The 13519-nt window shown below is 40.3% G+C and overlaps 2 protein-coding genes across 4 annotated transcripts; one reads left to right on the top strand and one right to left on the bottom strand.

Moving 5' to 3' along the window:
- Nucleotides 1-3518, bottom strand: LOC136463357 (uncharacterized). Its single transcript, XM_066462360.1, has 7 exons — nt 3101-3518; nt 1983-3017; nt 1797-1892; nt 1366-1720; nt 1099-1248; nt 872-959; nt 1-777 (listed from the first exon to the last, which is right to left on the bottom strand). The coding sequence occupies exons 1-7, from the start codon at nt 3516-3518 to the stop codon at nt 1-3; spliced, it is 2919 nt and encodes a 972-aa protein (XP_066318457.1).
- Nucleotides 3519-4929: 1411 nt separating this feature from the next.
- LOC136493840 (ent-copalyl diphosphate synthase 2, chloroplastic-like) lies at nt 4930-12536 on the top strand. Of its 3 annotated transcripts, none has more exons than XM_066489977.1 (15): nt 4930-5164; nt 6883-6996; nt 7115-7194; nt 7291-7591; nt 7720-7903; nt 8020-8234; nt 8357-8477; nt 8600-8712; nt 8814-9040; nt 9504-9619; nt 9732-9830; nt 10131-10367; nt 10641-10767; nt 10855-11103; nt 12202-12536. In XM_066489977.1, the coding sequence occupies exons 1-15, from the start codon at nt 5086-5088 to the stop codon at nt 12430-12432; spliced, it is 2493 nt and encodes an 830-aa protein (XP_066346074.1). In that variant the 5' UTR covers nt 4930-5085; the 3' UTR covers nt 12433-12536. The 3 variants fall into 3 exon arrangements, with proteins under 3 accessions (XP_066346074.1, XP_066346084.1, XP_066346079.1); XM_066489982.1 differs by lacking the exon at nt 4930-5164 and adding an exon at nt 6678-6752; XM_066489987.1 differs by lacking the exon at nt 10131-10367.
- Nucleotides 12537-13519: the final 983 nt, after the last annotated feature.

The following is a 13519-nucleotide window of genomic DNA, read 5'->3' as shown; positions in this document are numbered from 1 at the left end:
CTAGAAATCATCATCTTCATCGTCTAGGGACATGTCATCATTGTTATCATTGCCACCATCACTACAGTACTGCAGTACTGTCTCATCTTCCTCCTCATCCTCACTATCTTCACGAATAATAGGTTGCTTCTTGCTGCTTATAAGGTCTTGTAAATTTCCTTCAATTATACTGGCTTCTCCACCTTGAATATTGTGCGTAACCTCATTATCAGTCCCTGCTTGCACTACATGTTCAGTATCAGAACAATAATCATCCTGATGCACATCATGACTGGCCTCATCTTTTTCAGCGACATCATAAATATTCCTATGTTCAAATTTCTGCACAACTCGCCAATCTTTACCTAAAGATGTGTCTTGCAGGTAAAATATCTTTTTCGATTGAGTTGCTAAGATGAAAGGATCAGTCTTGTACCATAATGACTGCACATTGATGGATTTGAAATGTCCGTCATCTCGAAGGCCTATCGTCTTGCCTTCTTGCTTGAACCAATCGCATCGAAATAGAACCACCGTCCGACGGACTTGAAGATTTGAGTTATATTGCAACTCAATTACCTCTTTAAGGACTCCATAAAAATCTATGTTGTTCCCATCATGTGAACCTTCAGTCATTACACCACTATTTTGTGTCAGAAGAAAATTATCACGATCCACAGTGCTATACCGCACTCTATTAACCTTGCAAGCTGCACAAGTCTTAACTCGCAGATCTGGGCCACATGACAGTGCCCACAATCCTTCGCTAACCGATTCTGGATTCTCCTTGTGTTTGTTCTCAATTTGTTGCAACAAAAGTACTCAGTTAACCAATTACATATGGATACTAATGCATTTACTGAACCTAGAAACACAATGTGTAGTGACTTACATGGCACCTAAACCACTTTGCAAATCCTTGTTCAACCATTTTATCAACATCAAGTGCACCTTGCTGCTCAAGATCGTCCCTGTACAAGCTGCAGGGCAAAGTTAAGTCATAAGAATAATTTGAAAAATTAGAAATAAAACAAAAACTAATCCTCAAAACATCTAATAGATACTTACTCCAAATATTCCTCAGCTTCTTCACAATTATTTAGCACATACCAAACTAACTTATTGAGGTCAACATCATCAATGTACTGGCTCCTATTAGATCCAACAAGAGTAACACCATGCTTAAAAACAGAGATGTCATCAGGCAATGGCATCTCTCCATCACTACCATCATCATGGTTAAATCTATTGTCAATATCCTCCATATACCTAGAACAAAAAGTCAAGGTGTCACTTGCCATATATGCCTTAGCAATTGATCCTTCTGGCCTAGCCCTGTTCCTTACAAAATTCTTCAAAGTGCCTAGCCGCCTTTCTATTGGGTACATCCATCCGTACTGAATAGGTCCTCTTAGCAGTGCCTCATCAGGAAGATGGATAGCCAAGTGCACCATGACATCAAAGAAGGCAGGTGGAAAGATTTTCTCAAGCTTGCATAGGATCAATGGAATTTCTTCTTTTAGCCATTTGACAACATCAATCCTTAGATTTCTACTGCATAGTTCCCTGAAGAAGGTCCCGAGCTCTGCAACTGCTTCATATACATCCTTCCTCACCATTCCTCTTAGGCCAGCAGGTATGATTCTTTGCAGGAGTATGTGGCAAGAATGTGTTTTCAGTTTTCCCTGCACCTTCAAACCATCTTCACTTATGTCCGCATATCCATCAGGAAACTTGATACCTTTGAGAAACTTGCAGAACTCGATTAGGTATACACCATAGCACGGCAGCACGAAGGTTAAACTTCTGACCAGTACATGCATCATAGGTACTGACACCCTTCCATAGATCGAGCAGTTCTTCAATTAGGGGCTCAAGGAACAAATCAAAATCCTTTCCTAGAGATTTTGGACCTGGGATGAGTAAAGACATAAAGCAGTTTGCTGGATTCACGCATTCCCATGGTGGGAGATTCAGCTGTGTCAGAAGCACTGGCCACATACTGTACTGCGTACTCATGTTGCCAAATGGATTGAATCCATCGGTAGCTAAGGAAAGCCTCAGGTTCCTCGAATCATCTGCAAAGGTTGGTTCCCTCATGTCGAACTCCTTCCATGCTTCTCCATCAGCTGGATGGCTCATTACATTGTCGACTGGCGTCCTCGTTTTCTTGTGCCATTGTGTTTCCTCAGAAGTGCGCTTTGAAGCAAAAATTCTTTTCAACCTTGGCAAAAGTGGAAAATGCCTCAATACCTTGTGTGGAACCCGCTTGTTCCCAGTTTCATCTTGCCATCTAGATGCCTTGCATACTGGGCACACATTCTTTTTATAATACCTCTTCCGAAACAACACACAATTGTTCTTGCACACATGGATGTTTTCGAAACCAAGGCCCAGTTCTCCAAGATATTTCTTGGCCTCATCATATGATTTTGGCAACTCACTCTGAGGGTATCCTGGTGACAACAACTTCAGCATTGTGGAAAACGCTGTATTGCCAATTCGATAACGAGACTTGATATACAACATCCTCACCAGAAAAGAGAATTTTGAATGGCTAGATCCCGGGCTAAGTGACTTCTTCGCATCTTCAAGGACTCTTGCAAACCTTGGTTGTTGTCCATCAGCCTCTGCCGCAGCATACAGATCTCCTATCATCTCTGGTACTCCGTGATCCTCATCATAATCATCATCGGCCACATCCACATGTATCCGAAAGCCATGATCACTTCCTTCGACCTCCTGCTCCAAATTTTCAACTACTACAGTATCTGTCGACTCCCCATGATGAATCCACCTGGTGTATGCAGCTGACATTCCATAAATGTGTATATGGTCATTTACATCATCCTGAGGCCCTAAACTTTGATTAAGACATTTGCTGCACGGACAAAGTATGTGGCTGTCTTTGGGGTATCTTTCACTAACAAATTTCATGAACTCTTCAACTCCTTTCACATATGCAGGTGTGAATTGTGTCCCATAAATCCAGCTTCTATCTATCTGTTTTGAGAGTAAAATAAACCTTGCACTCAGTCCTAAAATTAGAGTAAACTTAACAAAATTCAAAAACACATCCAACACATGCATATATATAAAGAAATTCAAAAACAAATCAAACCTTGTACTGCTCTGTCCCACGCGCCGCCGCTGCTCTGTCCCACGATCGCCGGCGCTCCTCTGTCCCACGCAAACCGCCGCTGCCCTGTCCCACGCAAGTCGCCGCTGCCCGGCGCTGCTCTCCTCGCCCCACGATCGTCGACGCTGCTCTGACCGCCCCACGATCGCCGACGCTGGTGCACTGACCCACGCGCGCCGCCACTGCTCTGTCCCACGAGCGCCGCCGCTACCCCACGCTCCTCTGCTCGCGTGCCACGCGCTGCTCTACCAGCCCCACGCTCGCCGGTGCTGCTCTGCCCGCCCAACGCTCGCCGGCGCTGCTCTGTCCGCCCGACGATCGCCAGCGCTGATCTGCTGTGCTCGCCCGACGCTACTCTCACGGCGTGAGGGTTTGTCTGTGCCCACGTCCATGTGATCATGGGTTTAGGGCCCATGAACTGTGATCAATTCAATTTAGGGAACCAAGTTTCAATTATCATGTTATACGTTTACAAATAGAAAAACATGCATGCCTTTATCACAAAACCGCGAGTGCTCCAGTGGTAACGCACCAACATGTCTAGCAGCAGGTCGCGGGTTCGAATCTCCCTGCGTGCGCTATTTTTTGGCAAAAAAAGGGAGGCGGAAAGATGCAGGTCCAGCTGGACCGTGTGGGCCACGCTGCCCCACTTGTTCGCCGCCACGTCCTCGGGCTGAGACCCGTTGGTGGGACCGCATCGCCATGTCTTTGAGGTTGGGACCCAATGGTGGGACCACATCGCCACATCCTCGAGGTGGGACCACGGCGCCACGTCCTCGAGGTGGTACACGAGCCAAACGATCTATGACGATTTAGTTTTGTTGTTTTATGACGATTCTTTTGTTTTCGTCATTATTCTTCATGCCAAAGCTCCGTCACTTGTTACTTATGACGAAGCTGGAAATTTCGTCATAGAAAGCGCTTGTTCTATGACGAAATTTGTAAGCGTCACGACTGAATCGTCATTGATGAACACATTTCTAGTAGTGATAGATGTTGATGTATAATTATACGAAATGGGGAAAGTTCGGTATCTTGACCATGAGTCGCACCATGGGAAGTGCGATGGAAAATTAGTCAAGGTAATTATGGCTAAAGTAATACAAACCTGCGCAGGATTAAATCATAAGTTCATGTCATGTCTCTTGGATTAGAGCCTACGGGAACCTATGGGTGGCTCTTTCTCAAGATACAAGTGATAGTAGTGTCTTTAAATTAAACTTGACTTTTTCTACAAATGCTATTTTGAACAACAAGATGATATATTATTGATCATTTGAGATGACCAGATTGCATTGCTTTGATATATATATATATATATATATATATATATATATATATATATATATATATATATATATATGCTTGTTAAGTACGGTGTACTCACTCTTGTTAAGTACGCTGTACTTATAGTAGAACCTTAGAAGGTGCCAAGCTGGTACCGGATGTGATAGTAATTTACCTACCATCTCCTCTCCTAGAAGATGTGGAATATAGAAAGGCTGCCAAGGGAATCCAATCTTAGTGAATGGCTGCTAAGGCAATCTTAATGACGAATGGCTGCTAAGGCAATCTTAATGACGAATGGCTGCTAAGCCAATCTTAATGACGAATGGCTGCTAAGGCAATCTTAATATAGAATGGCATGCAGGGGAGCCGCACATTTCGGGAAACTGTGGCTCTACTGATTGCTGGAAGCAGTGCGTTGAGCTCTACTCTAGCTAGGCCAGGTACAAACTCTGAAGCCAAACGCACCCCCTATATATACATGCATGCATAGACGAGCCTTCAGATGACCCCCGGCCCGGCCCTTAATTTCTTTCCCTTAATTTGCTGTTGCTGCAGCTTATTTCAGTGATTAGCTAGTACCCTGTACGTATATTCTCTTGTGTCCTCCTCTCTTAACATATTGTACTACAAAAATACACGGATACATATATATATCGAGACCAGTTTGCAAGCTAAGCATGGGGCTTCGATCGCCAATGCTGCCGGCGGCGAAGGCAACGGCCAACAGCGGATCACAGTGGTGTACGGTTGTCGCAGGTAATGACGACGCGACGACCTCTGTCGGTACCGACGTGCCATGCGCCCATGCCTGCTGCTTCTTTCAGATTTTCATTCATTTATTTACGTCCAACTAACATAAATCTTTTGTATGGCCTGCTCGTTCTCGCATGCTGGTGTTTTTTTTTTTTTTTTTGCCACTTTTGACGCCTACGTGGCTTCATTTTTATTATTTTTTGCATTCTCACCTGTAACCAGGAATTCTCCCCTCAAGTGGCAGAAATCACCATTCCCCCTAGGTTAATTTTCTAGCTAGGACTAGGACCATCATGTGTGCCTTACTTTTCTTGTTTTTCCTTCTAATAAATTGACTCGGCAAAGCTCTTATTGCCGACTTTTCGGGGAAAATCTACCTCCATGAGAAATTCCAGTGAATAAACCCGACTAGGTTTACAAGGTATATAAAAACAGAAAACAATTCATGCAATTAGTAAAAAAAAAGGGAGAAAAATGCACTGATCACATCTACTATTTCACCACAAACCTGTAAACTATGGAACCCACATCCTTATCTTGTTACTAAAATTTTGCATGGATGCATAATACACCCTCACTAAATAGTTGAGAATGTTGTCAAAATTTACGAAACCTTTGGTTATTCAATAAGCACTAGCCAACCTTCCAAACTCCTAAGGGACATTGCCAGTTTTTAAGCTATGTGGCAGTTTAAAGAAAATTGTTTAAACTCTGGCAATATGTTAAACGTACTAGGGATAAGACCTATCGATCAGTATGTATATCAACAAGAACAGGCATATAAAGACTAGGCAATACTCCGAGCCAAATGATCGAATGATGATAATAATCAAGCAACTATAAATATTGATACCTTTGTTACAAACTTAAAATGGTTTGAATCGATGCTATGCTAGAATTGCACTATTTTTGCAAGGAGGGATTAAGACATCAACGTGCTATATGCTTGATGTTTATGAGATATTAACAAAGAATGCAATTCTAAGTGAATTCTTAACATATCTAAAGTTTGACCAAATATATATGTAAAAATATTAATGTTTATAACATCAAACAGATATTACTATGAAAATATATTTCATGATACTGATTTGATATTATAAACATTAATATTTTTATATATGATATTAATCAAACTTAAGATATTTTAATTTGGTATTGCGTTAGAATCATCGTCACGCCCAGGCCTCCCTTTGGAAAAGTAACAGAAAATAACGTGCCATGTTGAAACGCATGCATAAATGGTTCTACTCCGTACCTGATGGTCTTAATTTCATACATCCAACACGTGACATATATATGATGAATTAAACAGCTCAGCATTCGTCAGCATAGTAGGAGTATCAATTAAAGAATTTTCAGACGATTCTGAATTTATAGTTTGATGCGTTTAATTCCTGTGGGAAAATTTATAGATCTCTTCTGCCAAAAAAAACAATCGTTAGATCTCAACAAGTAGAGAGCAAAAAGTACTTCAAACAAGATGCAGAGAGCCATGGAATTTGTGCGTTGGTTCTCCTGATCCCTACGCACGAATCGGCGAACCAGCATGCATGGCTGCGCATATTATACACTTCTGCATTATATATTTGTATGTATTGCTTGTGATTCCTTCCTCTTTCATCTTACATTATATATATCGTACGTGCTACTGACTAACAAGTAACAAGGCAATTGGCTGGTTCTCACCACCTTCAATTCACCTCTTGCGATTCAACTAGGTCCATGGAGTTCCCGCATCAAGAAGGATGTAAAACGATGTGGTGTGCATATGGCCGGCCGGTGGAGGGCCCGGGCCCAAGTGCCGGACACCAGCGAATCAGCCGTCGCCAAAGGTATCAGTCGTCGTCGATCGCTCCGATCCACTTTGAGCTGGGATCATCCTAGCTAGTCCTAGCTGGTGATCTGTTAATTCCAGTGCAAAAAGTTCCAACGTAACGCATGCACCTGCAGGTTCACTAACACCCATCATCGGAAACGTGAAATGGCCTGCGGATCTGCATGACCTTGATAACCACCAAGTTATTTCTGAGGTGAACCTTCCTTCCGTAGCGATATTAGTGGTGCATAAGCATAACTAATTTGCCAGATATTAATTGTTGCTGACAAATGACAAATTGCATCAGCAGGTTCATGGGACAGACGCTGGACCACTGATCGATCAGATTAGGGCAATGCTGAGATCAATGAACGATGGGGACATCAGCATCTCAGCATACGACACGGCTTGGGTTGCTTTGGTACCCAGGCTGGACGGCGGCGAGGGCGCCGAGTTTCCGGCCGCCGTCCAGTGGATCGTAAACAATCAGCTCCCGGATGGCTCCTGGGGCGATGCAGACTTGTTCTCCGCCTACGACCGTCTGATAAACACGCTTGGGTGTGTTGTCACGCTCACAAAATGGTCTCTTGAGCCTGAAATGTGCAACAAAGGTACTGAGAAAATTTTAATTTGGGTACCCATTTACAACATACAGAGTATGTATAGTGAACCAAATTTGGGCACCCTCGATTCAACTGAATGATGGGCGTTGCTAAATAGCGTGCTGCTTTACTTTTAGGGCTCTCTTTTCTCAATCAGAACATGTGGAAGTTAGCGGTGGAAGACGAAGAGTCGATGCCGATTGGTTTCGAGCTTGCATTCCCTTCTCTCATTGAAATAGCAAAGAGTTTGGGCGTTGACTTCCCGTATGATCACCAAGCTCTACAGGGAATATACTCGAGTAGAGAAATCAAGACGAAGAGGTACATATATATATACACACACTCCTATATAGATATAGAATATACAATGTGATGGTTTCCTAGAGATAATTTTCTAGGTTTCCTTTCTAAGTAAAATAATTTTGTACATAATGTAGGATTCCTAAGGAAGTGATGCATACAGTTCCTACAACAATTCTTTATAGCCTTGAAGGAATGCCTGGACTAGACTGGGCAAAGCTTCTAAAGCTGCAATCAAGCGATGGATCCTTCTTGTTTTCTCCTGCAGCCACTGCATATGCTCTTATGAATACTGGTGACAAGAAGTGCTTCGACTATATTGATAGGACAGTGAAGAAATTCAATGGAGGAGGTTAGCTACATCCATGGCTATATATAAATGCATGCATAAATCATATCATGCACCGTTGTCCACGAGATTGCTTAGCATTTTGTACCATCATTCTCTTTAATTGTTTGTCTTCGCCATTTCAGTGCCCAACGTCTACCCTGTGGATCTTTTTGAGCCCATATGGGCTGTTGATCGATTGGAGCGTCTCGGGATCTCTCGTTACTTTCAGCAAGAGATTGAAGAATGCATGGACTATGTGAACAGGTTTTTCTTTGCAACTTTTCAAACTATTTTTTATTTGAAGATGCAGCGTGGCAAAACCCAGTCACTCCGAGTAACGATCTTCTTTTATCTACATAACAAATATATAAACCCATTTTATATAGGCACTTTACTGAAGAAGGAATCTGCTGGGCTAGGAACTCTGATGTGAAGGAAGTGGATGACACAGCTATGGCTTTCCGACTGCTACGGCTTCATGGATATAGTGTGTCACCAGGTAAAAAGGCAAAACAGATCATATTCGTGCATGTCCTCCTGAACCATTTCACTTTTTTTCCCCATATATTGCATCTCTAACATATGTGCTGTTGCTTGTAGATGTGTTCAAGAACTTTGAGAAGGATGGGGAGTTCTTTTGCGTTGTTGGGCAGTCGACTCAAGCAGTCACAGGGATGTATGACCTCAATAGGGCCTCTCAGATAAGTTTTCCAGGAGAGGATATTTTGCACCGTGCTGGGACTTTCTCATATGAGTTTCTTAGGCAAAGAGAAGCCGAAGGAGCGCTTCGTGACAAATGGATTATATCTAAGGATCTACCTGGCGAGGTAGTCCAATCCATGCTAGCATTGGCAGATATTATTTGTATATTGAAAACTGAATATACTAGATGTACAGGTTAATTGGTGCATTCTTGTTCGTTTTATCAATTTTGAGTTCTATTTTATCTTAGGTGTAATGGTATATCTACAATCTACTATCAGTACATAGCATACTACTACACCTTTGATCTACTAGTATTATCATGTTTTATGAATCATAAAAAATATCAGAAGCTCCAGAAATTACCTTGAGCTTGCAAGATTCTCAAAAGAATTCAGTAGGATTATTTGGAAGAAGGAAATATGTTTGAGAGACTGGCATAATGATTGCAACAACACAACAGTATGCATTATTAGTCAATATTTGTTGGTCCTATTAATATGTTTTTGTGTCATTAAAATAACTTCTTAAAAGTTATTTGTTTCAATGTCTTCTATAAACTAACAGAAATGCTGAATCTGATCATAGGTAATATATACACTGGATTTTCCTTGGTATGGAAACTTGCCACGTGTAGAGGCAAGAGACTATCTAGAACAGTATGGTGGTGGTGATGATGTCTGGATCGGAAAGATGCTCTACAGGTAACTTTATCTGCTGATTTTCAGATCAAATAATTTGGCCCATGGCTATGCTTCATGTTCTTTGATGCAATTAAAGTCAAATTACCTCAATGTGATGACCGACCTTTGGCAGGATGCCTCTTGTGAATAACAATGTATATCTTGAGTTGGCAAGAATGGACTTCAATTATTGCCAAGCTCTTCATCGGCTTGAGTGGCAAGGGCTGAAAAAGTATGTATATACAAGGGAATGATGGTGACAGTGACACAGCCCTCTTTTGTAGTTGCACTTTTTTTTTCTTTTTTCTTTCTTTCTTTCTTTTTTTGCTAATGGGGACTAGTACAAAAGGCTGGCCAAATTGACATGCTGGTGAATATGCAGCTGAGAAAAATATATATAGAAAGTATCTTAAGTAGCATAAAGCAAAAAAAATGATCTACAACCGGTTGGGTATTTATTTTTGTGATTATCATTTCTCAATACAAAAAAAATTTGCATCAACCTTGATAAGGCTTCTCATATTTTACCTAGATGGTACAATGAGAATCGCCTTATGGATTTTGGAGTGGCACAAGAAGATGTTTTGAGAGCTTATTTTCTGGCCGCCGCTTCCATTTATGAACCAAGTCGTGCCACGGAGCGACTTGCATGGGCTAGAGTGGCAATACTTGCCAACACCATTTCTACTCATCTTCATAACAATTCATCATTCAGAGAATGCTTGGAACGTTCCTTGCATTGTCCCTATGAAGAAAGGGATGGATCAGGGTAAGTTCTGTATATTGGTTATCCACTATATATTTATATCCAAGCGATCAATCATCAATCAATAGCATGCCCCACAAGCCGATGTTTTTCTTCTAAGAGCAAGAAAAATGGAAACAAGTAAATGGTTCTAGTAATGCATGACTAAATGAACTATGAAAATATGCATACCAATTATTTTAATGATTACAACTGATGGAAAATTTTAAACTTTGACCACTACCTTCTTTTTAATGGCATATATACATATTGATCTGAGACCAATGGTGCATCCAGGCTTAACACAAATGGAAATGATGCTATTCTTGTGAGGGCACTTCTGCAGCTTACTGATTCGTTAGCACAAGAAGCGCAACCGATTCATGAAGGTCCAGAGTACATCCACAAACTATTGAGATCAGCTGTAAGTTAAACAGAAAAAAAAATGCACTTAGCAAGTATATCGTTTTGTTCAACCGTCATCCTAATACCATTCTCTGAACTTTTCTAGTGGACCGAATGGATAACGGAGAAGACAAATATAGAAGACAACGTATATAATGAATCCAATACTGTGAAACAAGGATCATGCATGGTTCATGACAAGCAAACATGTTTACTTTTAGTTCAAATGGTTGAGATTTGTGCTGGGCGAGTTGGTGAGGCTGGATCATTGATAAACAACAAAAATGGTGATCGAATTATTCAACTCACAGGATCTATATGTGACAGTCTTAACCAAAAGATGCTACTATCTCAGGTAACAAATATTACAGTAATTTTATTTCCACCCTTTGTACATAGCTATATACTATACGATGAATTCTAGGATTCCTAGTTTTCAAGAAAAAAAAACTAGCAAGCTAATTATTGTGAAACGCAATTGTGTCGTACCTTAAATCTCTTGGATAAGACACAATTTTTTCTATAATTTTGCATAATGCAACTGCATTTTCATGAACTTTGCATGGTGCTTCATATCTACAAAAATAATCATAAAATTCTGGCATTTTCGTTACTAGTGTATGATGTTGATTATCAATTACAAAATCTAAACCTGAATTGAACTACACCGAGAAATAAAAAAACAAATTTCATTAATGTGTAAGTAGTCCCAATAACTTTGGGAATTGATGTGTAGGTCTTTAAGTGGACAAATTGGATAGTCGAAGTTAGAAAAATAGACTTTTCCTGACATATTACATTTTAGATCATTTTTGTTTATGTTCCAAGGGCAACTGATCCCTAGGTCTTCTCCAATAATTAGCTTCCCATCTTTCAATTTCTGCTTCTGATGGAAGAAGTATGAAGGACTACTCCTTGCAGACAAGAACATAAAAAACAATAAGTGCCTAGCACACCGACGATGTATGGAGGTTTTCGATATCAGCTTCATTATCACCTCCAAAATTAGACTTCATAACCAACTACAATAATTGAGGGTGACACAGTTCCATGCGACAAAAATCATGCTTATTATTTTACCACTAAATTTTCCATAATAGCCTTAACCACATTATTCAATGAACTAAGAACTATGCAATAATAAATTTATATTTCAATAGATTTTGTGGATCATTAAAGTGTATTTCCAATTTCATTTTTTTTGTACTTGGTCCATGTTGAATGGAATAAGGATACAATGGTAGAAACAACAATTCCTTGGCAAACAAAATACAAAGTGGACGGACATATATACCTGATTAGAATGAGAGAATGCTGTTAATGAGGAACTTTATTCATTTGTTGAAAAATTAGATCATGTAAATTTTGTTTTAAGATTTCTGCAATACTAGTTTTATTTCACTTTTTTCATATGAACAGGTGCTGAACTAATGATGTATATATGACTTTGTAGGATCCCAAGAAGAATGGAGAATTAATAAGACGTGTTGATGATGAAATAAAGTTGCATATGCGAGAATTTGTTCAATATCTTCTGAGATTCTGTGAGAAACCCAATAACAGCGAGACCAGGCAAACCTTTTTGAGTATTGTGAAAAGTTGTTACTATGCTACTCATTGTCCACCACATATGGTGGATAGACACATTTCCAGAGTTATTTTTGAGCCTGTTTTCCCAAAATAGGGGTTTACTCAATGCCATTTGTGGGAACGCCGAGAAGAACTGTGAAGTGTAATGATAGATGTGATATGCAGATGAAAGAGAAAAATTGTTGATAGTGGAAATTAGCATTGATGTCGCGTGTCCACATTCTTTATGTAAAAGCAGCGCCTATTTTGAATAAATATTTTAATTTCTGTAAATTATGGAATAAATCGATCACTATGCCCCAAACTATAAAATGGTATTGTGAGAAATCTCCATTTGGCATTGAGAAAAAGTCGGCCTCCCTTCCAAGGCACTCCCTAAATTAAAGTTTCCTATTAACACCGAGTTGAAATTTACTTCCTTAAATGGCAATACCGTCCATTTCCTCTACTAACGGTGTTAATTGGCTGTCAAAATGACCCATATGCTCTTCTCTGTATCAGAACTATATTTTGTCAAATAAGGAAAACATGAATGTCCTAGTTGTGTAATAAGGAAGAGAATAGTGGTAATATCATAAATATACTTCTTCTGAAATAAACACATGGATTTTTGACAAATGAAGGCTACAAATAAATACTCAATAAACTTTAAATACTAAGCTGAAAAATTCGGTGCAAAAGATGATCAAACCAATTTGAATGTGTCTCTAAGATTACACGAAATTTACCAAACTTGACCGAAAAAGCTGAAAGTTTTGAATCTACAATAGGAGAAGCATATAAAATAGCCTTCCACTTCGTACAACAGAAAATTAACATTTTGCAAGTACAACTTCAAGAACAGATAGCTGATTTCATTTGCCAGTAGATTTCAGAAGCAAAATCAGTAGCTGAATCTAGCAGAACCTAACAGAAACAAAGCAAACAAATGAAACTCGTTGAATGCTGAATCGAAGAAATCATGTCGTATTGCTGCGGTACGTGTCGTTGCCTTCGGCCGGCGACCCACAATACAGTACAGGCTGTGGAACGGGAGCAGAGAGGTTGCAAGCGGTGTATTGGGAGCAACGTCACCACCACGAGCGTGCTCGTATGCCTCATCCAGGTCCGTTCTCACCAGCGCCACGGCCCAGGGGCACCGCTCGCCTTCGCACTTCGCCCGTTTCACCGGAAAGGGCTAG

This window comes from Miscanthus floridulus, chromosome 1 (assembly GCF_019320115.1).
Source record: "Miscanthus floridulus cultivar M001 chromosome 1, ASM1932011v1, whole genome shotgun sequence".
Classification (NCBI taxonomy): domain Eukaryota; kingdom Viridiplantae; phylum Streptophyta; class Magnoliopsida; order Poales; family Poaceae; genus Miscanthus; species Miscanthus floridulus.
Note: the sequence above shows the minus strand (reverse complement) of the source record. Positions and strands in the feature narration are given on the sequence as shown.

What these genes read in the sequence shown, in the direction of transcription:
- LOC136463357 (XM_066462360.1), bottom strand. Translation starts at nt 3,518, where the DNA reads ATGATCACATGGACGTGGGCACAGACAAACCCTCACGCCGTGAGAGTA. An exon ending in TGTCAGTACCTATGATGCAT is followed by an intron (nt 1,721 to 1,796) that starts GTACTGGTCAGA and finishes AGTTTCTCAAAG; the next exon opens with GTATCAAGTTTCCTGATGGA. An exon ending in GATGATGTTGACCTCAATAA is followed by an intron (nt 960 to 1,098) that starts GTTAGTTTGGTA and finishes TTTGCCCTGCAG; the next exon opens with CTTGTACAGGGACGATCTTG.
- LOC136493840 (XM_066489977.1), top strand. Translation starts at nt 5,086, where the DNA reads ATGGGGCTTCGATCGCCAATGCTGCCGGCGGCGAAGGCAACGGCCAAC. An exon ending in GAAGAAATTCAATGGAGGAG is followed by an intron (nt 8,235 to 8,356) that starts GTTAGCTACATC and finishes TCGCCATTTCAG; the next exon opens with TGCCCAACGTCTACCCTGTG. An exon ending in TGCATGGACTATGTGAACAG is followed by an intron (nt 8,478 to 8,599) that starts GTTTTTCTTTGC and finishes CATTTTATATAG; the next exon opens with GCACTTTACTGAAGAAGGAA.